The following is a 20,685-nucleotide window of genomic DNA, read 5'->3' as shown; positions in this document are numbered from 1 at the left end:
GGACGCACATATTTATTAAAATACCATTGTGTTCCATTGCAGGTGTGTAATGATGATGTACAAATATATAAAGATTAATTTTGACCATTTTCTGTTCATGCTTTGATATTTAACTATGATGTATTCTAAAAACAAGTATTGGAGCTCTGTCTGTTGTCATAGATGAGTACCTTCTTTTCACAGTGCATTACTTCATGGGTCAGAGCTTGCTTTTAACACTAAACACAGCATTGCTAAATACAGTAAATGACACCAGCATCGACAGTGACACATGACACTGATGAAGAACTAGCTTTGTTTAAAAAAGAAAATAAAAGACGATGTGACAATAGTTAATCATTGGGTACATTTTATTTATTAAAAAGTAAAACGTACAGTAAACAAACTAAACTTTTGCAAATACAAAGAAAAATGTAAATAGCTAGGGTATTAAAATTTATTATTTTCACCCACATTAGAAATGTTTGAAAACGTTGGAGAGATATGAATTATGGTAATGTAATTATTAATTAACACATCATTAAAAAATGTAACCGTTTAAATACACTTCTAATTCCACTCTGGATTTGTAAAATCTAGGTACTGACAGCTGTTTGGAATTAGAATAATAGATATTAGTATATTCAGATGGTTCTGTTTTCTAATGTTGGAAATCAGTGCTAATTCACATTCTCATAACCCATTGTGACTGCTAGCTCTTAAAATTCATCACAGCATTGTAAGGCAAATCGATTGTAAGGTGGATGATTAGTGTGCAAGTAACAGTACACAAACAGTACATTAAACCCTTGTATATGTGCTTATAAACAAATCGTCCACACTCTTATTACCCATTGTTCGTGTACAATGTCTACTTTTTCAATGTTTGCAGAGTATGGTTTTATTGAGTATACTAGAGAAATGTTCAGGTTCCTACTGGTTTTATATTTTTTTGTTAAGAAAATATAATGAGGTATATATAAGGAAAAACAATATCACATGCACCTTATAAAGACTGAAATTTAATATATATTCCAGGATTTTTGCAAGGTATTTCCTTGTTAACAATAAAAATAATAATAATAATAATAATAATAATAATAATAATAATAATGATAATAATAATAATGATGATAATAATAATTGTTTATGCTTATATAGCGCTTTTCTGGACACTCCACTCAAAGCGCTTTGCAGGACTCCCCTCCACCACCACCAGTGTGCAGCCCCACCTGGATGATGCGACGGCAGCCATAGTGCGCCAGTCCGCTCCCCACACACCAGCTCTCAGTGGGGAGGAGAGCAGAGTAATGAAGCCAATTCATAGATGGGGATTATTAATGGGAAGCTTGACAGTTTGAGAAGAGATTGAGAAATTCTGAAGACAAGAAACATTCACTGATATCTTAATTTATTGGTATTGACTGGTAATACCAACTTTCGCCTCATTCTGAACAATCTCACAATCACGTTTCGAATCTCTTTTGTTCGTACCCCATAGATAATGGGATTGAGACCAGCAGGGAAGACTATGTACATTATCCCCAGAAAAGTGTGTGCATCTGTTGGAATGGCGATTCTGAGATTGTGTGCTAAAAACGTGACGCTGCCCGTGAGGTAAAAAAACAACATCACTATCAGATGGGTGCCACAGGTGTGGAACGCTTTCCAGCGCCCTTCTACTGATGCGGTTCTTAGGACAGCTTTCAAAATCATAATATAAGAAAAGACAATAACCGAGACATCACAGCCTACAAAACAGATAATCACTATCAATCCCATTGTTTCATTTCTGCTAGTGCTGCCACAGGACAAAGAAACCAGTGCCATGTGCTCGCAGTAACACTGCTTGATAATATTGGATCCACAGAAAGACAGGGAGTGGGCCAGAATAACGAGGCTGGTCATTATTGATCCACTCCTGACCGCAGTAAAAATGCTGAGTTTTAAAAACACTGTCGAGTTCATGATTTCATTGTAGCGCAAAGGAATGCAAATGGCAATAAACCTATCCAAGGCCATGGCCAAGAGGATTGTGGATTCAACGGAGGAGAAGAAGTGAATGACAAACATCTGAGTGAGGCAGCCAACCAAGGAAATTTCATTCCAGTCAAATAAGAAGCTCAGCAGCATGTTGGGAATAATGGCTGTGGGGACAATTACATTGACAAGGGCCATGCCAGCTATTAAAATGTACATGGGGCCATGGAGGCTCTCACAGGTTTTTATCACAAAAAGGATTGTGGAGTTTCCTACCAGAATGGCCACATATACTATAAAAAATGGAAAGAAGAGCAGACGTCTGTGCTTGTAGAGCTCTGGAAATCCCATGAATATAAACCTTGTGTGAGAGAAATTGGCTCCTTGTAAGTCTTCAGCCATGGATCTAACTGAATATCGTTTCCTGAAATAATCAAGACAGATATTAAAACTCTTATTAAAAATGCTATACACCATGAGGTTAAGACACTGAAGACTAATGATTGCATCTTAATAATATTATGCATTTATTAAGATAATCCATTTAATTAAATAAAGCAACAAGTCACTTAAGAAGGGTAAAGTAATCAGGGCAATAGATGTCCCCTTTCTGTTTTGCACAAAGACTAATTTATACAAGAGTTTGTGTAGTATGTTAATAGAATATAGTAGTTCAATATTCAGTTTTACGAATTGATACTGTATTGTTTCACTAGTTTTCCAACTTCACACACAGAAAAGAAAATTAAAAGAGGTAAATGACATAATCACAACCCCCCAGCTAATCTTGAAACACAGGTTAAGAATTTGATATTGACAAATAACATTTTAAATGTATTAAATAATAGATATAACTACATAATAACTATATATATTACCTTGTACTGTACATACCCTCATACAGTGATTTGGAGACACGCTTTTTCTTTTTTGACATTCGAATATCTGTTACGAAACCCTTCTGCTAATTACTTCTAGTCCAGGCCAGTAGAGTGTTTATAAAGGTCTGACCAATTCTCAGTAGAGTTACAATAATTCTCCTGTCTTTCATATGAATCCCTCCCTGGTTAGAAAGCCCTGGATCACTTTCTATACACTTTGAGAGAAATGGATTCATCCCTGTTTTTATGTTTTTCTTTGGGAATTGCTGTTGCACAGGACTTTCACAACCGGCTGTATCGCTTACAAGCAGACATGCACAATGAGAGCAAAATATTTTTTCTTCCATTCATTTAAATTTAATTTTACTTTTTACACCACATACAGTGCCTTGCAAAATTATTAATAATGTCCCACTTTGTTGAATTACAACTGATGTATGCATATTATTTACAGTGAATCACTTTAATATTTTATTGTGTGACAATAAACATGAGCAAAAACTGCAAAGAAAATATACAGTACATTCATCATGTTCCATATGTACTATATACAGTGCATATGGAAAAAGAAAAATGTGTTTGGGGTAAAAAAAATATCCATTATACGTATCCTTCATATATATGGTTTTTCATCCCAACTGATTCACTTCATCCACATGGATGACATGCTGTACAGCAGCTGGCAGCCCCAGCTTGTCTGATTAGAGGAAGACCAACCTGTAGAAGCACAGAGTAGAATTTAGCCAAGGCACCTTGGATGAAACACCTTACTTGTTTGACAGGTCTCAAGAGATCTTTAATGACAAAGATCCTATATCTCATACCAAGGATGTCACTTCCAACTGCACAGTGTCCTGGGTCACAATGATGGGGCATTAGTTTTGGAAAATCTAGTCCAAAGGGAAGTTTGGCACTTATAGTTCTGCCAGCACCACTCACACGAGCTACCTTGCTTTCTTTCGCAGTGCCCCAGCCCAGTATTGACTGGTACCAGCCTTGCGTAACTTCCGAAATCAGATGCGATCAGGTTACAAGCAGAATGACTTCCCCTCATTTTCAAATGTTCTTATGCTTTTGTTCCAGTGTTCCCTGGATGTGCTACCTACAGTACATTGCACAGCCCTTAAAGACACTTCTTGCCTGCAGCAATACCTGGTTAGCCTATCGATAATGGAAAACCAACCGAATCAAATGTGACATAGAAAAAACATTGGATGTACAAATTTATCAAAAACCAGGATATTATACTCTTTATGGGGTCTGTCAGCATAAAGGCCTAATTGCTCTGAGCCACTGGGGTAGCACCATCCCATAAAAAGGATGTCATACACACAGGACACAGTCTCACACACACTCAGAAAACACCTTCATACCACCTGACTAATTCATACTCTCCAGGGTACAGCAGATACAGACAGACTGGAAATCAGAGTACAAGGGCAAAACCCAGTTGCAATCATGCACATTTTCTTTCAAACTCCCATGCTCAAGGTACCCAGAATTTGCTATTTAGATTTAAATGACTGCACTGTTTGATCTTTGGCCCCCATGCACTATACTGATCAAATATGGTTTGAACTGATGTGAACTGGTCACAAACAGCACACACATAGATTGTATCCCAAACAATAACCCAGTAAAAACACGAAAGAATGGTAATCCTTATCTGTGCTAAATACAGAACTATGTTTATGCATTTTAGTTTCTAGGCTGTAGTAATAATATTTCATCACATGAGGTCTCCTGACTCAATAAAATATTCAAGGACACACAGTTTGTGATTCCCTGGAACTGTAGCTCTGTACCCATCTTGGTAGATAAACAGTGTGAAAGTAAAGGCAATTGATATGAATAAATTCAGCAGTGTGTAAATCTATGAACTACCAGCAGAGACACAATTGACCAATGTCTTTAAAAAATATTTATTGAAGGACTCCACAACTGTTACAAATTACTAACAACATTTGTACTTTCACAGTGAGGGAAATAAAAGAAAAATCCACAATACAGATTTAGAAATATTGCATCATTTCCATTGCAAATGGACATACCATTATTTCTTATTATTTTGCATAATTGGATAGTTGATTTTTATTTACAAAATAAAGCAATATTTTTTTTTTTAAATACAGCTTTTTCATCATTTTGAGTTACGGTTTTCTTCCTTATCCTGCCTCTTATACTGCAGCTGCTCATTATCATCTCCTTCACCCCTATGGAGGAATAAGATACTTAAGCCTCTGAAAAGATCGGAGTGGATTTTTTTCTTAAAGCTCTGCACAACATGGAGCTTAAGTAGCGCTGGTGTGGTGTATGGATATTGTGGTATGTGAGGCTGTTGTTGGCAATCTTTTATATTTTAATTCTTTGGTTTAATTCAGGAAATTTAAAAATCAAGACTATGGCATCCATTCAAGTCCCACCTATTCATGTTCAGCCTTTAGGTTCTACTTAATAATTGTTGCAATTTCTCTGCCTGGTATTGTATTGCTTTAGTACCGCAGAACGTCTTTATATTACATCTTTTCTTATCTGTGTATCTGTTTTAGATCTGTATTATTTGATATTGTTGTCTTAACTGATCCATTTTGTTTATAAAATTGTGTGTTATCTACTAGTATACTGGAATTGAAAAAAATGCATAGTGAATTGAAGAACAACATTTTTCATTCTGTCCTTTCTCTGTCTTGTCATTGTGCATTCTTTTCTCATAGCTGATTCTGACGTGGAAAAACCCACTGCTTTCAATATTATTCTTACAGCTGCTATAAAATATAACACTTAGTTTTCCCAGAATATCTTAAATCAGTACAGCGACTTTTCACTGACATGGGTAATAGCTTGTTATAAGATGCTTTGTTGTTTCAGTCATTATTTTGAAGGTAAAGTTAAATTATGTTTTACCATTTAGGAGCAGTAGTATACAGTTTGTACATTTGCCATCCTTAAACAAAATCAACCTAAGCAATTATTCAAATTTAAGTAAAAATATACTTTGGTAATGCTTTAACAATTAAAACTGTAATAAAGTATAGTGTTTGTTTGATTAATACAGTGTCTTACTCCTTGAGAAGTAGTAAAAATGCATACGTATTAAACATGATGCTACAACACAGTTTTTTTCAAAATGTACAAATCTAAATTTTAATTGACCTTAATAAGCCTGCTTGTTTCACAGTAGTGATATTGTTCTGGACAAAACCAATTTTTCTCTTTGTGAAGATTTTCACAATCCCATTTCTGATTTCTTTTGTTCGGACTCCATAAATAATTGGATTGACACCGGCAGGGAAAACTAAGTACATTACTCCTAAGAACGTATGAACGTCCGTAGGGATATTAATTTTGAGTCTGTAGGCTAAAAAAGTGACACTACCTGAGAGGTAAAAGAACAGCATCACTATCAAATGAGTGCCGCATGTGTGAAAGGCTCTCCGACGTTCCTTTGTTGATGCAGCTTTTAGGACTACGTTTAAAATCCTAATGTATGAAAAAGAAATAACTAAGATATCAAAGCTAACAATTGAGTAGGCCACCACTAATCCCATCGCGTCATTTTTGGCAATACTACCACAAGCCAAAGTAACAAGAGCCATGTGCTCACAATAACTCTGTTTTATGACATTTGATCCACAGTAAGGAAGGGGTTTGGCAAGAATAATGAGGCTGCACATCAGTGATCCACTTCTTATTAGAGCAAAGATGCTGAGTTTTTTGAAGATTGTCGAGTTCATGATTTCAGTGTAGCGCAGTGGAATGCAAATGGCAATAAACCTATCCAAAGCCATGGCCAAGAGGATTGTGGATTCAAAGGACGAGAAGAAGTGAATGACAAACATCTGAGTGAGGCAGCCAACCAAGGAAATTTCATTCCAGTCAAATAAGAAGCTCAGCAGCATGTTGGGAATAATGGCTGTGGGGACAATCACATCTACAAGGGCCATGCCAGCTATTAAAATGTACATGGGGCCATGGAGGCTCTCACAGGTTTTTATCACAAAAAGGATTGTGGAGTTTCCTACCAGAATGACCACATATACTATAAAAAATGGAAAGAAGAGCAGACGTCTGTGCTTGTAGAGCTCTGGAAATCCCATGAATATAAACCTCGTGTGAGAGAAATTGGCTCCTTGTAAGTCTTCAGCCATGGATCAGGAAGAATCACTTGCAAATGATCAGACTTTCCTGAATAATTAAAACAGTAAATGTCACTTTCATTGCCACTTTTCAGGAGAGAAGACAAGTTAACGATGAGCCTATTTTAATTTTTTTATAAACGAATTATTGCTTTACTGTAATTAAGTAGGAGTTTTTATTTAATGTTATATGCTTTTAAATATTATTTTAATGTTAATAATATTTGGATGTTTATTTACTGTATGGATTCATTAAAATATCATTTTTAAATACTCTAACTTAACCCTAACCCTAACCTTAAAGAGGTGAAACAGAAAACCCTTTGCTACCAGCACAATACCATATTCACATTTAGTTAAAAAATAATAGCTTGATAAATCATGGTAAAATGTACTAGCTTAGGGTTTAATTCAATATCATACAATATTTAAATCAAATAATTTCATTTTTTTCAACAGACAGGATTATTTGTAATAATATTCATACAATAACATGTACAGTATACAGTATGATTTACCTTGTGTAGTACATACCCGGAGATAGCAAATTGTGCTTAAGTGTTTTTTTTTTGCCGTAAATGCCTGTTTAAAATAAAACGTGATCTTCTAATGAAGCTTAAAGTGCAAGAACCTTTATACAGCTCTGGCCTATTCTCAGAAGAGTTACTGTAATACTTTCATTGGTTTTTATTTGGAAACCTCCCTGATGAGAGCTGCAAGGATCACTCTTTATCGTAAACACAGAGTAATGGCTTCCTTCTTGTTATGTCTGCCTGCTTTACCTCTTTTATAAACACATGTAATTAATATTAAGCATCTTTCTTTTTCTTTTATCTTATGTTGCTGTAGTGCTTATACCTTAATTGTTTCTGGTGTTTTGCAAGAGTTAGAATTACCCAATTCTTTTATTATGATAACATTTTTTGGACAACACTTTTTGTGTTTTAATTTTACATTAGCAACCTCAGTGAATTTTGTTCAAGGGTACAACAGCATTCCCTCATCTGCCACATGAACCCACAGTCTTTCAGCTACAGGTTCAAATCCTTTATAACTCCTCCCAATCATCTGACTGATTGACAAACAATTTGAACACTGTGAAAATTAAGAATGACCAAATTATGGCTTTTATAGCAAGTCTACAAGATTTCTGAAATTGGATAAGCACAATATAAGCATCCAGTCCTGTTTAATCCAAGACCTTTTTCTTGAGCAAGGGGAGTAAGCGGTCAGGAAATTTACAAGGGTCATACCACCATGCTACTTTAATCTCAATTGATTGCTCTGTTTTTAAAAATAATAATAAAAGTATACATATCTTTGCACAGTATGTGCTGAAAACGTTTATCTCCTTTTAAAGGTTCGGCTCTACTGTATATAAAGTACAAAAACAAATACACCTGCAGTGTCTTCCTTTTTTCATTTCGTCTGCTCATCAGAAAGATATACAGTATTGAAAATATTAGAGGAGTGTTTCCACACAGAGGAACAATTGACTTGGAGAACCTGATAATCGCAGAGCCTTTAGGAAAGAGATGGCCTGGAGGTATTTACTAGCAGGACCCTTTTGAAGTTATGAGACCCTCAGGCCTCCCCTAGTCACCACACACACTTACAGAAGTAACAATTAAATGAATAAACACAATAAAGGACATTCTCTGTTGAAACTTACAATATTGTATGATTATGATATTTTGTCCACTCAAAATAATTAGTCTGCTCTGATTAGAATTTTACCAAAGAAATTATATTGTGAATATAGATATAGAATACAGAGATATAAATCCTGAGTATAAAACTATCCTGTCTCGTATCAATGAGCATCTGTGTGCTTTCTGATAACAGCAGAGAAGAGTTCCGCACGTTATTAACCATCTGAACATACTGTTGTCGCTCAGGAGAAAAGGCAAAGTAACTTTGATCTAGCTATTCTGCAGCGTTCTTCTTTCACTATTTCGGTTTTGCTTTTTTTTTATGAGGCTGAGGAAAGATTTTTGCTTGAGAGCGATTTTAATTTAATTAAAATGTGATGATACTGAAAAGAAAAAAGAAAGTTATGATTAAGGTCCAACTACAAGAGTCTCTGCAAGATCCATTTTATTTGAGAATAAACAGAATCTCTTACAGTCTATGATGTACAGTATTAGATCTAAATGATTTAATTCAGTTCCAATCCAATTTAATTTAGTTTCAATTTATATGTGTTTCTTCTCAAAATTAATGTTTATTGCAATTTATTTACAATAATACCCTAGAAGAGCACTTACTGAAATCTGTGCATTTGGACATTTGACAGATCCTTCCAACATATCATTGATACAGTATGTGTCTCACAGCAGCATCTCTATTTCCTGCAGTGACTGAGGGGGGCAAACATTCCCCCCCCCATTCTTACCACTCTCTACAGAAGCACCATTGAGAGCACCTTGACCAGCTGTGTCACTGGTTGGGGAATTGCAATGCTTCAGACCGCAAGACCCTGCAACGCATTGTGGACACAACTGAAAAGATCATTGGAGCCTCCCTCCCTTCCATTTCTGTCATCTATCACAAACGCTGCTTACACAGGGCCCCCAGTATAGTAGACGACCCCACCCATAAACTCTATGCCCTCCTACCATCTGGGAAAAGATATCGCAGTGTACGGGCTGGCTCCACCAGACTTTGTAACAGTTTCTTCCTGTAAATGAGCTTTGAAACACATTTCAGAGAACGTTCTCTTGAGCCACAGTACAACGTCCATTGCAATCTATCTCCAGCTCGGACTCAAGCAGAACTTATAGGGCCCAAGGACGGTATCTGAGTTTTGCTAAATTCTGGATATTGTAAAAAATGGAAATTCACGGCCAATATTGATAGTTTATTCACAACACTAGATAAGAGCATTTTGGGATCAAAACTGCATTGGATATGAAGGTCTAAATCCCACAGCCACCCAGGAACCATAGTGTACAGTATAAATATACTGTATTGAAAAACAAATAAAGAGACTCTTCTACCATATACCAGTGAGGTTCTGCTTCTCTGTAGATTAATATAGAAAGCAAAATGTAGCATAACTGTTCTGTGAAATATATTTCTATAGGACCAATTCAAGAGGTGCAGCATTATTCTGGATTAGTACAGAAATCTTCCTTTTTGCCCAATAATCCCCTAATTACCTAAATGTCTTACCATCTTACCATCAGAAGCAGCAATGCAATTTCTTAGTTAAGAATATTCCAATAACTTTTGAGACCTCCCTATTCACACAGGTGAAAAAGGCAGACTTGGGCATGTACTGTGGTTGTTTGATTTAAGGCATAGGGGAAGATGCTGATCATTTGGGCTCCATTCAGTAGCAGTAACAAACATGTAAAGCCCAAGGGAAGTAGGAGAAACATTTAAATATGAAACCACACAGAGTGGGTTAAAGTACAAAAAGAGCCAATGGACGACAGTGAAGGACGTATTCCAGTCAGAACACTGTGAGTATTATCAGCTTTGAGCAGGGAGGTGCAAATCTTTTATGCATTTTCATTTGTATTCAGTGGTGTTTGTAACAGGTCTTTAGAAGGTTTGTGATATACAAATTAAAGATCAAAGTCTACTGCACTTCTACAGTAGGAATAACTGTAAAGTAAAGTGTAGCATAACCATTTTGAAAGCTATTGATGTATTGCTTTGGATTCTTTTTATGAAATATTTCTGTCATCAGATTTTTTAAATTAATTTAAAAATATTTAAGCAGAGATAATTGAACAGTTATATATTAATCCTAGCACCACTAGTGTTATTTCCACTAGTTTATTCCACTAGATGAAAAAATGTTTCCTTTTTGCAGGGACCGAATGGTGGACATCAGAAGCACTGGAGCAAACTTGCAGGGACATGCAGCTGGAAACACATCCTATGTGGATTTTATTTTAATAGGATTTCCTGGAATTTATCAGCACAGGAGATTATTGTCCATCCCTTTCTTTGTAATGTTCCTTTTTGCTATTGCTGGAAACTCCACTATCATTTTCGTAATTAAAACTGGATCTGCTCTGCACTCACCTATGTACGTTTTGATAAATACCCTAGCCATCGTAAATCTTATTTTACCTGTGTTCTTTGTACCGAAAATGTTGTTAAACTTTCTGTTTGACTGGAATGAAATCTCCTTATTAGGCTGCCTGGTACAAATGTTTTTCATTCATTTTGTAAACTCTTTCGAATCCACCATTGTGCTGGTGATGGCTTTGGATCGATACATCGCCATCTGTAACCCGTTACGATACAATGATTACATTAACACGTCCACTTTTCTTAAACTGTCTGTTGCCGCCCTCATAAGAAGTGGCATTTTAATTTCTCTCATTGTCATCCTAGCTGGGTCTCTCTCCTATTGTCTGTCCAATGTGATTGAGCACTGCTATTGTGAACACATGGCGCTGGTAGGGTTGGCATGTGGGAGCACAGCAAAGAACAGCATAATGGGCTTGATTACCATTGTTTGTATTCCAGGTCTTGATTTTCTATTCATATGCTTCTCTTACCTAAAAATTTTCTCTGAAGTTTTCAAAACAGGATCAGGTAAATCTTGTCAAAAGGCGATGCACACCTGTATTACGCATTTAATAGTCCTTGTTGTATCATATACTTCAGCTCTGTGCTCCTTCATTGCATATAGGTTTGGAAAATCAATTCCTCCTGATGTACACAATCTCATCAGTGTGATGTATATTATTTTTCCATCTTGTTTCAATCCAGTAATCTATGGTGTCAGAACAAAAGAAATTCGAGATCAGATTCTGAGAACAGTGAGGTGGACAAAATCAGATGTAATTTCCACCAATGTAGCATCTATAGTACAATAAACATAAATATCTAAAGGAAATATCCATACTGTATCTTACATGCTTTGATTATGAGAAAATAGCAGATTCCTTTGTTTTAGAACACCCATTGAAAGTAGCATTTCATTATAATATTAAGATTATTGATGATCTCAGGATGTTCAGTCAAAATATTTTCATTTCATTATCTTGATATGAAACAAAACCAGATATGATGAAAAGCTAATCCTAAATACGTATGTTGTAGCCTGGAGTCCTGCATAAAAGAAAATGGTGCAAACTCTATTTTTTCTCCCAATCAGTGTATTCACCAGCACTAACACAGGCATATGTTCAAGCGCTGCTCTTGGTCATTATGCTTATGATTTCTGGTGTGTGTAATTTTCATGGATAAATCTGATTGACACGTTGTAGCTTGTGTAGAACATTCATGAAGCATCACAAGAAGAAATGAATTTGCAGTGATCTAGAAATTAGCAAATGCAGAAATTACACCACTCTTGGTACAAGCCTTTAATATCTGTTATTTAATGCGAAAGATAATTAATTTCCTTTTTTACTACAACCTATATAGTTTCATATAGTACTATGACATTGAAAACATAAATAGGCTGATAAATAAATGTCCTGAGTACAGCAGCAGTCTGATAACTAAATACTTCATTTTTAAACTCAAAATGTCCTTATCAGTGAAGTATTGAAAATCTTTCTTGGGCTCTCCTAGTTCCAAAGGCGACAGCTGATTAGTCAAATTAGCAATACTATTAAAGACAAACCCAATAACATTTAGATATTTTTAACATTTACAGCTGGGTACCCACAAATTGGGTTTATGTTGAAAATGAAATCCCTGTGCAGCAGATAACCTCAAGATCATTGCAATCATTATACTTGTAACCTTATGCATGTACTTTCGGTGTAACTTAGTAGTTACTCAAAGCACCAATGACCTCACATCTGCAATAAGATATCTGTGTTTAAAACCCTTCTTTTGTTAACAATACGTCCTTGTAATTCTGACATAATGCATAGACGGCAGGTAGCAACTCATTCATTTTCTGATGAGAGAAAAGCAAGAAGGGAAATTCATCCAGCTGCTGGAAGAGGGGGCTGCATGGGAATGAGAAATGTAACATCTGTTATATGGCTATAAAGAGAGCTCTGCCAGGGGAAACTGACAGGGAAAGAAAGAGAAAATTGTTTTCTTCTTCTCTTGCTGCAGTATGATGCCTTAACTTCAGCTGCAATAAAGGCCTGATGGTCATTTCACCTCTGTAGCCTGGACTCTCATTCTTTTCCTGGTTCCTTAATCACAACACTAGATATGAGCTTTTTAAGATCAAAATTGCATTGTAAATGAACTGTAGGCCAAAATCCCACAGCCATCCTTGAACAATAGTTTATATATACAGTACAGTATATATCTCAGACAAGAAAAAAAAAATCAAGTCATCTTTTCTGTGTAATTGGGTCAGAAGAGTAAAAAATGTATTGCTTACTTATTTTTTATCATACCTGTATTTGGGGTGGCTCTGTGGCTAAGGCTCTGTGCCTGTGTCTGGAAGGTTGCTGGTTCAAATCGCACAGCCAGCAGAGGAATCCTATTCCATTGGGCCCCTGAGCAAGGCCCTTAATCCCAACTGCTCCAGGGGTGCCATAGCATGGCTGACCCTGTGCTCTGACCCCAGGCTCTCTCCCTGTCTGTGTGTCTCATGGAGAGCAAGCTGGGGTATGCGAAAAGATCATTCCTAATGCAAGAAATTATAAAGGGCTAATAAAGTGAAGTTGTTATAGATTATTGTCTGGGTTTAAATATTTGCTGTAAATTTTATGGAATGCTGCTGATACTGTATATTCTTATTAATTAAGAAGCAGAAATAAATACAGTGAAAATAAGAGTTTTTTCCCCTCATGAGCGATATTGATATTTTTAATCACAACATGATTACAAGATCAAAATTGCATTGGATATGAACTGTAGGTCAAAATCCCACAGCCATCCCGGAACAATAGTTTATACAGTATACAGTACAGTATATATACTGTATGGAATAACAAACAAAATGATTTTTTGCACCATATATAAGAAATATAATTTAACACTCTCAAATGAGGTTTTGCTTCTCTGTTTATTAATATAGAAAGCATTTATATCAACATTACGTGACAAATATTTGATTTTATAGAATCACTTCTATAGGTGCAGCATTATCCTTGAATAGTTCATCTTCCTGAATGCCTAAGAACCCTCTAATTACTGAATGTAATTTCTTACCATCAGAAGCAGCAATGCAATTTCTTCGTTAAAAATATTCCATTAACTTTTGAGACCTCCCTATTCACACAGGTGAAAAAAGCAGACTTGGGCATGTACTGTGGTTGTTTGATTTAAGGCATAGGGGAAGATGCTAATAATTTGTGCTCCTTTCAGAAGCAGTAACAAACATGTCAAGCCCAAGGGAAGTAGGAGAAACATTTAAATATGAAACCACACAGAGTGGGTTAAAGTACAAAAAGAGCCAATGGACGACAGTGAAGGACGTATTCCAGTCAGAACACTGTGAGTATTATCAGCTTTGAGCAGGGAGGTCCAAATATTTTATACATTTTCATTTGTTTTCAGTGGTGTTTGTAACAGGTCTTTAGAAGGTTTGTGATATACAAATTAAAGATCAAAGTCTACTGCACTTCTACAGTAGGAATAACTGTAAAGTAAAGTGTAGCATAACCATTTTGAAAGCTATTGATGTATTGCTTTGGATTCTTTTGATGAAATATTGCTGTCTTCAGATTTTTTAAGTTACTTTTAGAATATTTAAGCAGAGATAATCGAACAGTTACATATGAATGCTAGCACCACTAGTGTTATTTCCACTAGTTTATTCCACTAGATGTCAAGTGTTTCCTTTTTGCAGGGACCGAATGGTGGACATCAGAAGCACTGGAGTGAACTTGCAGGGACATGCAGCTGGAAACACATCCTATGTGGATTTTATTTTAATAGGATTTCCTGGAATTTATCAGCACAGGAGATTATTGTCCATCCCTTTCTTTGTAATGTTCCTTTTTGCTATTGCTGGAAACTCCACTATCATTTTTGTAATTAAAACTGGATCTGCTCTGCACTCACCTATGTACGTTTTGATAAATACCTTAGCCATCGTAAATCTTATTTTACCTGTGTTCTTCGTGCCGAAAATGTTGTTGAACTTTCTGTTTGACTGGAATGAAATCTCCTTATTAGGCTGCCTGATTCAAATGTTTTTCATTCATTTTGTAAACTCTTTCGAATCCACCATTCTCCTGGTGATGGCTTTGGATCGATATGCTGCAATCTGTAAGCCATTACGATATAATGATTACATTAACACGTCCACTTTCCTTAAACTGTCTGCTGCTGCAATCATAAGAAGTGGCATTTTTGTTTCTATTGTTGTCATCCTAGCTGGGTCTCTCTCCTATTGTCTGTCCAATGTGATTGAGCACTGCTATTGTGAACACATGGCGCTGGTAGGGTTGGCATGTGGGAGCACAACAAAGAACAGCATAATGGGCTTGATTGGCATTGTTTGCATTGCAGGTCTTGATTTTCTGTTCATATGCTTCTCTTACCTAAAAATTTTCTCTGAAGTTTTCAAAACAGGATCAGGTAAATCTTGTCAAAAGGCGATGCACACCTGTATTACCCATTTAATAGTCCTTGTTGCATCATATACTTTAGCTCTGTGCTCTTTCATTGCATACAGGTTTGGGAAATCAATTCCTCCTGATGTACACAATCTCATCAGTGTGATGTATATTATTTTTCCATCTTGTTTCAATCCGGTAATCTATGGTGTCAGAACAAAAGAAATTAGAGATCAGATTCTGAGAACAGTGAGGTGGACAAAATCAGATGTAATTTCCTCTAAAGTAGCATCTATAACACAATAAACATAATGTAATCCAAATGTTCATATTGTGTCTTGCAAGCTTTGTTCATGAGGAATTAGACAACTATGTTGCTTTAGAACCCATTGAGAGAAACATTTAATATTTAATTAAAAGATTATTGATTGTCTCACGGATTTTCAATCTTAATGTTGTGATTTCATTATCCTGATAGAAAGCAAAACCAGATATGACAAAAAATCGAACATTATATCTATATTCTCTAACCCGGAATCCTCTTTAAGGAGTACTGTGAAAACTGTAATTTTTCTCCCAATATATACAGTATATTCATCAGTAATAATGCGTTAATATAATACTTTTTGAAAGCAACAACTCATGACATTGAAGCTCTACAAATAGTAATTATACATGTACATTGTAATTTTTTTATTTGTGTACTTTTCGTGGATTGATTTGATTGACACATTGTAGCTTGTGTAGAATACACACAAAGAAATTAATGTGCCGTCAATCTAAAAATTAGTAAATGCAGAAAATGACAGAAAATATTAATTTAGGTTGAATTAAGCCTGTTGCAGAATATCTGCTTTTTAACATGTAACACCAATATTTTCCTTTAACTGTGACCAACGAAGTTGTACTATAGAAATGTAAAAATCTAAACAAAAAAGAGATGATAAAAAATCTCCAGAGGTCTAATGATTCAACTCAGGAAGTCTTGAGTTGTTTTTCGTATTGACTCGGTTAGATCCGGATGCAGCAGCTGTGTAGTTCAATTAGCAATATTATAAATGACAAACCCAATACATTTTATATATATTTTTAACACTTATACCTTGGAATCCACCGAATGGCAGAATTTACAATAGATATCCTAATCAAGAATTATCCTAAGAATCATGCTAAAAGATTGGGATTGGGGGAAGTAAAACATAAAATTACATACTTCACTCCATTAATTTCAACACCCAAGTATTTGAGATAATAACCCAGATTCTCTTTTTTGCTCTGGTTTCTCAACCACATGTAGAAGGAGACTTACAATTCCATAGCGTTTCTAGACAAAACAAGCAAAAAAGAATCAGCTTTTACTGCAGCTTTTATTATACGGTATCAGTACTGTCAGGTTTGCTTATTTGTTGTATTAGTTATGCAATACTGTTGATATATTCTTATTAATTAAGAAGCAGAAATACAGTGCAACTCAGGGGATTATGAAAGGCATTTAAGGTTGTGTCCTGACAGTACAAGTTAAAGCACGCACATTTAAGAGCAAGGGGCTTTACATATATTCTGTGAGTATTAAGGCTTTAAGACAAAGAATAACGTTTTTACAATGGGATCTTTTTATTTAGGGAAAAGCATACAAAACAAAAGTCTTAAAGAGTTGTTCAAATAATCTGTATTGGAATACCTAATGCAAATATATTCTAGCACTAATTTTCTAATGTCTTATTGTCTTACAATTTGAAAACTCCAAATCAATATAGAACTTAAGTGCTTTTTTAATGCTTAAAATTGCATAAAATATTTTTTTTTCGTAATATCTTCCATTGCATAGATGGATTGTGATGAAAGCTAGTAGCACTGAATTGAGCATGCAGGGACCCTTGGAAGGAGCATGCAGGGACCCTTGGAAGGAAATCTCACACAGACTTCATTTTCAAAGGATTCCCGGGATTTTTCCAACATCGGCGCTTCCTGTCCATCCCCTTCTTAATAATGTTTGTTGTGGCTACAGTTGGAAACTCTGTGTTAATTTCTGTACTTAAAAGAGGATCAGGGCTACAGTCGCCCATGTACATTTTAATTGGTGCCTTAGCAGTGGTGGACCTGACTCTGCCAGTGCTATTTGTGCCCAAAATGCTGTTGAACTTTCTGTTTGACTGGAACAGCATTTCGTTGCCGGGTTGCCTGGTACAGATGTTCTTCATTCACATGCTCGCCTCACTGGAGTCTGCTTTCCTTCTGGTAATGGCTATAGATCGATATGTTGCCATATGCAACCCATTACGGTACAACGACTACATCAACATGTCAACTTTCCTGAAAGTGTCCATCGCTGTTGTCATTAGAAATGGCCTTTTTATTTCTCTCATTGTCATCCAGGCTGGCTCACTCTCCTTTTGCCTGTCCAATGTTATTGAGCACTGCTATTGTGAACACATGGTGCTGGTAAATTTTGCCTGTGGAAACGCAACACAGAACAGTATAATAGGCCTGCTTGCTATTATTTGCATTTTAGGTTCAGACCTCATGTTCAACTGTTATTCCTATTGCACAATTTTCTGTACTGTTTTGAAGGCAGCATCAGGCAAATCTCGGCAAAAAGCAGTTCACACATGTGGTACTCATTTAATTGTCATTCTTTTGTCATACAGTTTAGCGATAGGGTCTTTCCTTGTGTACCGGTTCAGAGATGTGGTTTCTCCTGATGTTCACAATTTGATGAGTGTGATGTACGTTATCTTTCCCTCTTGTTTCAATCCAGTTATCTATGGTGTGAGAACAAAGGAGATAAGAGAAGAGATTCTGAAAACAGTGAAAAGGAAGAAATCTAATTTTATTTCATTTGCAGTAGTAAGCATAAATTGATGAAAACATTATAAAAGTAATTTAATGATGTTAATTATTATGAATGAATAAAGTTGTGGTATGTTGTGCAGCTGTAAACCTGAATAAAAATTACATTTTCATTATTGTTTGACAAAGCACTGTGAAAGGGAAGTTTAGCACAGGTTTGCCAATGCAATAACTGCATAATTTGCTTTCTTCCATTCAGACTGCATAAACACACCATATGGGTTAGTAATACTTTGAAAGTCTTCAGGAATAAAGAACAACAAACACAACTGGGTCTCTTTATTTTGTCTCACATCAAACACCTCTGCAGCTTGTGGAGTGTCCTGCAGTGCCATTTTTACTATTGAAGAAGCAAGTCAAGGCAATTATCAGTTTGGCAACTTAATTTAATTTCAACATTTTAAAAATAATCTCAACAAAACAGCCATTTTATAACCGACATTAACAAAATTAATGTTAGCGGCATTAATAAACATGAAGGACTTAATTAGTAATCACTCTTGAAACCAATGTTGAAATCTCCAGAAAAATCTATGACCTATAAAAAAAAGCTATATGGTCAACTATCATAGACATTGTAATATTCTCTCTAGAATTAGTTTCTTTTTAGTATCTTTACCTGATAAAGTTTTTCTAGGATCCTGGACTGTGCTGTCTGTATACTGTATATACCTACATCCACTAAAAATGTGTGATGTAATGAGCAATGTCTTTGTCCTTTTGATTATTCATTATATAATAGCCATTATAATAGTAGCTATAATACAAGCTATAATAGAAGCTAAAAGAAAAACAACATTTAAAGTGTCTCATATTATATTATTATATTATATATACAAAAATCGAAAGTATTCTTCCTTTGAAACCATGTCATTGTTTTGCCATTGTATAGATACAATGTTTTTGTACGATATTGTTTCTTGTATATTGGAGCCTTCTTTATTTTGCATCATATTTCATTATATTCAGAGTTTTGTTCCATAATACTTCCATGTTTCAGATTACATCAAAGACAGGAATAATTAATGTTTTGCGAGGAATGATTGCATGTAAATCAAAACACAATTGGAATATTTTATCTATTTCGAAAGACCTGTAAAAGTCAAACCTTTGTAAAAAAAAATTCTTAAATTTTAAAAATAATATACATAAGCAATATACTGTAAAACAGTGTCAATGAATGTTGCATAGCCAGTGTTAAGTGGACACATCTCCTGTATAATATTATTATTCCAGTAGTTGTTTTTTTATTTTTACCAGTATGATTGTACTATAGTCACGTCATGTACTTTTGATGCACGGATTTTGTTGTGAATTTGGAATAGTTTGCCACTTTCAGAACGTTAGGTTCATATTTAGCAAGAAGCTTTTTTTTTTAAATAATAGGATTCCATACATTTCAATAATAAACATACTTTTGTTTCTTTTGAATAAATGGAGATAACAAGAGAAGGTTGTCGTCTCAGAGTGATATGCTGAAGATTCCTACAGAACATCAGATACATTCTTGTTAGTTAATATACTATAGTTTAATATACAATAGCTTTTTAATAATAGCTTATAACAACTTAACATCTTACATAAGTAAACATATGTCAGACAAGCATGGGCAACTGAAATCTCAACATGAAGTAGGCATGTGTTGACAGATTGGAGCTCTAACAAGAAAAACCTGATGTCTCTGATACTGACAGATCCAACTTTGAGTTATCTGGACACTGTCCTGTTACTAATTAGTGAGAGTGAGTTTGCTGACTCACTAATTTGAGAAAATCTTCCTGCACACATCATTAATTATCTCAACAGAACGTGGTCCCTCGGGTGTTATGGTTTTAGAGGACAAAGGATAGCCTAGACAACATAATTAGCTGATGAAGCTTTTGTGCCACACACACAAAAGCAGATGTACTGTACACATTGCCTTCAAAATGCACTAACAAAGACACATGTACTGTAGAATTCTGTTAATTTAAGGTGACTAGCTATGGGCATATACTTTCTGATTCAGAAAATGTATCTATATTTATTTGAATTTATCTATAGCCAGCTCAGAAAAACCTACAAATTATGTTGTATGGGTTCTTCAAAATATAAGAAATTACACTGATTTGCCAAAGTCATGCCCTGAGTAGCTAAATCATAGTCACTGTCAGTGTGTAGAAAATTTCAATCCTGTGTGCCAGGTATACCAATACCACATTATGCCCACAACCAAAAGTGCATATAAATCTCATGGAGAGGTTCCTCCACAATTGAGATTCTTACACAATTTCCCTCCAGAAGACAGAATGTTTGTACTGTAGGTTTGCTTTACAAGGTTTGTTCTGTTCCTGAAGTACAAGGGGTCCAAGCTTGAATTTATCTACAGATCATTAATTTCACTCTCTGTATCAAAGTCCCAGATCAGAGACT

At 35.4% G+C, this 20,685-nt stretch overlaps 5 protein-coding genes across 5 annotated transcripts; 3 read left to right on the top strand and 2 right to left on the bottom strand.

Moving 5' to 3' along the window:
- Window positions 1–1,374: 1,374 nt before the first annotated feature.
- Window positions 1,375–2,361, bottom strand: LOC102690586 (olfactory receptor 52E4-like). Its single transcript, XM_069190794.1, has one exon. The coding sequence runs from the start codon at window positions 2,359–2,361 to the stop codon at window positions 1,375–1,377; it is 987 nt and encodes a 328-aa protein (XP_069046895.1).
- A 3,616-nt stretch (window positions 2,362–5,977) lies between these two features.
- Window positions 5,978–6,988, bottom strand: LOC102690384 (olfactory receptor 52E8-like). Its single transcript, XM_006627967.2, has one exon. The coding sequence runs from the start codon at window positions 6,986–6,988 to the stop codon at window positions 5,978–5,980; it is 1,011 nt and encodes a 336-aa protein (XP_006628030.2).
- A 3,818-nt stretch (window positions 6,989–10,806) lies between these two features.
- On the top strand, window positions 10,807–11,817 carry LOC138239261 (olfactory receptor 52K1-like). Its single transcript, XM_069190793.1, has one exon. It carries the CDS (start codon window positions 10,807–10,809, stop codon window positions 11,815–11,817), a length of 1,011 nt encoding a protein of 336 aa, XP_069046894.1.
- A 2,900-nt stretch (window positions 11,818–14,717) lies between these two features.
- LOC138239107 (olfactory receptor 52K1-like) lies at window positions 14,718–15,750 on the top strand. Its single transcript, XM_069189743.1, has one exon. It carries the CDS (start codon window positions 14,719–14,721, stop codon window positions 15,727–15,729), a length of 1,011 nt encoding a protein of 336 aa, XP_069045844.1. The 5' UTR covers window position 14,718; the 3' UTR covers window positions 15,730–15,750.
- A 790-nt stretch (window positions 15,751–16,540) lies between these two features.
- LOC102690181 (olfactory receptor 52K1-like) lies at window positions 16,541–18,285 on the top strand. The gene is made up of 2 exons (XM_006627966.2): window positions 16,541–16,615; window positions 17,308–18,285. The coding sequence occupies exons 1-2, from the start codon at window positions 16,541–16,543 to the stop codon at window positions 18,283–18,285; spliced, it is 1,053 nt and encodes a 350-aa protein (XP_006628029.2).
- The last annotated feature ends 2,400 nt before the right edge of the window (window positions 18,286–20,685 follow it).

The sequence above is a fragment of the Lepisosteus oculatus genome, chromosome 5 (assembly GCF_040954835.1).
Source record: "Lepisosteus oculatus isolate fLepOcu1 chromosome 5, fLepOcu1.hap2, whole genome shotgun sequence".
Taxonomy (NCBI): domain Eukaryota; kingdom Metazoa; phylum Chordata; class Actinopteri; order Semionotiformes; family Lepisosteidae; genus Lepisosteus; species Lepisosteus oculatus.
The sequence above is the reverse complement of the archived record's forward strand: the minus strand, read 5'-3'. Positions and strand labels throughout refer to the sequence as shown.

Excerpts from the sequence above, each read along its gene's own strand:
- LOC138239107 (XM_069189743.1), top strand. The coding sequence starts at position 14,719 with ATGGTGGACATCAGAAGCACTGGAGTGAACTTGCAGGGACATGCAGCT.
- LOC102690586 (XM_069190794.1), bottom strand. The coding sequence starts at position 2,361 with ATGGCTGAAGACTTACAAGGAGCCAATTTCTCTCACACAAGGTTTATA.
- LOC138239261 (XM_069190793.1), top strand. The coding sequence starts at position 10,807 with ATGGTGGACATCAGAAGCACTGGAGCAAACTTGCAGGGACATGCAGCT.
- LOC102690384 (XM_006627967.2), bottom strand. The coding sequence starts at position 6,988 with ATGGCTGAAGACTTACAAGGAGCCAATTTCTCTCACACGAGGTTTATA.
- LOC102690181 (XM_006627966.2), top strand. The coding sequence starts at position 16,541 with ATGGCAGAATTTACAATAGATATCCTAATCAAGAATTATCCTAAGAAT. Across the intron at positions 16,616-17,307 it reads AAAGATTGGGATTGGGGGAA|GAGCATGCAGGGACCCTTGG; the intron begins GTAAAACATAAA and ends GACCCTTGGAAG.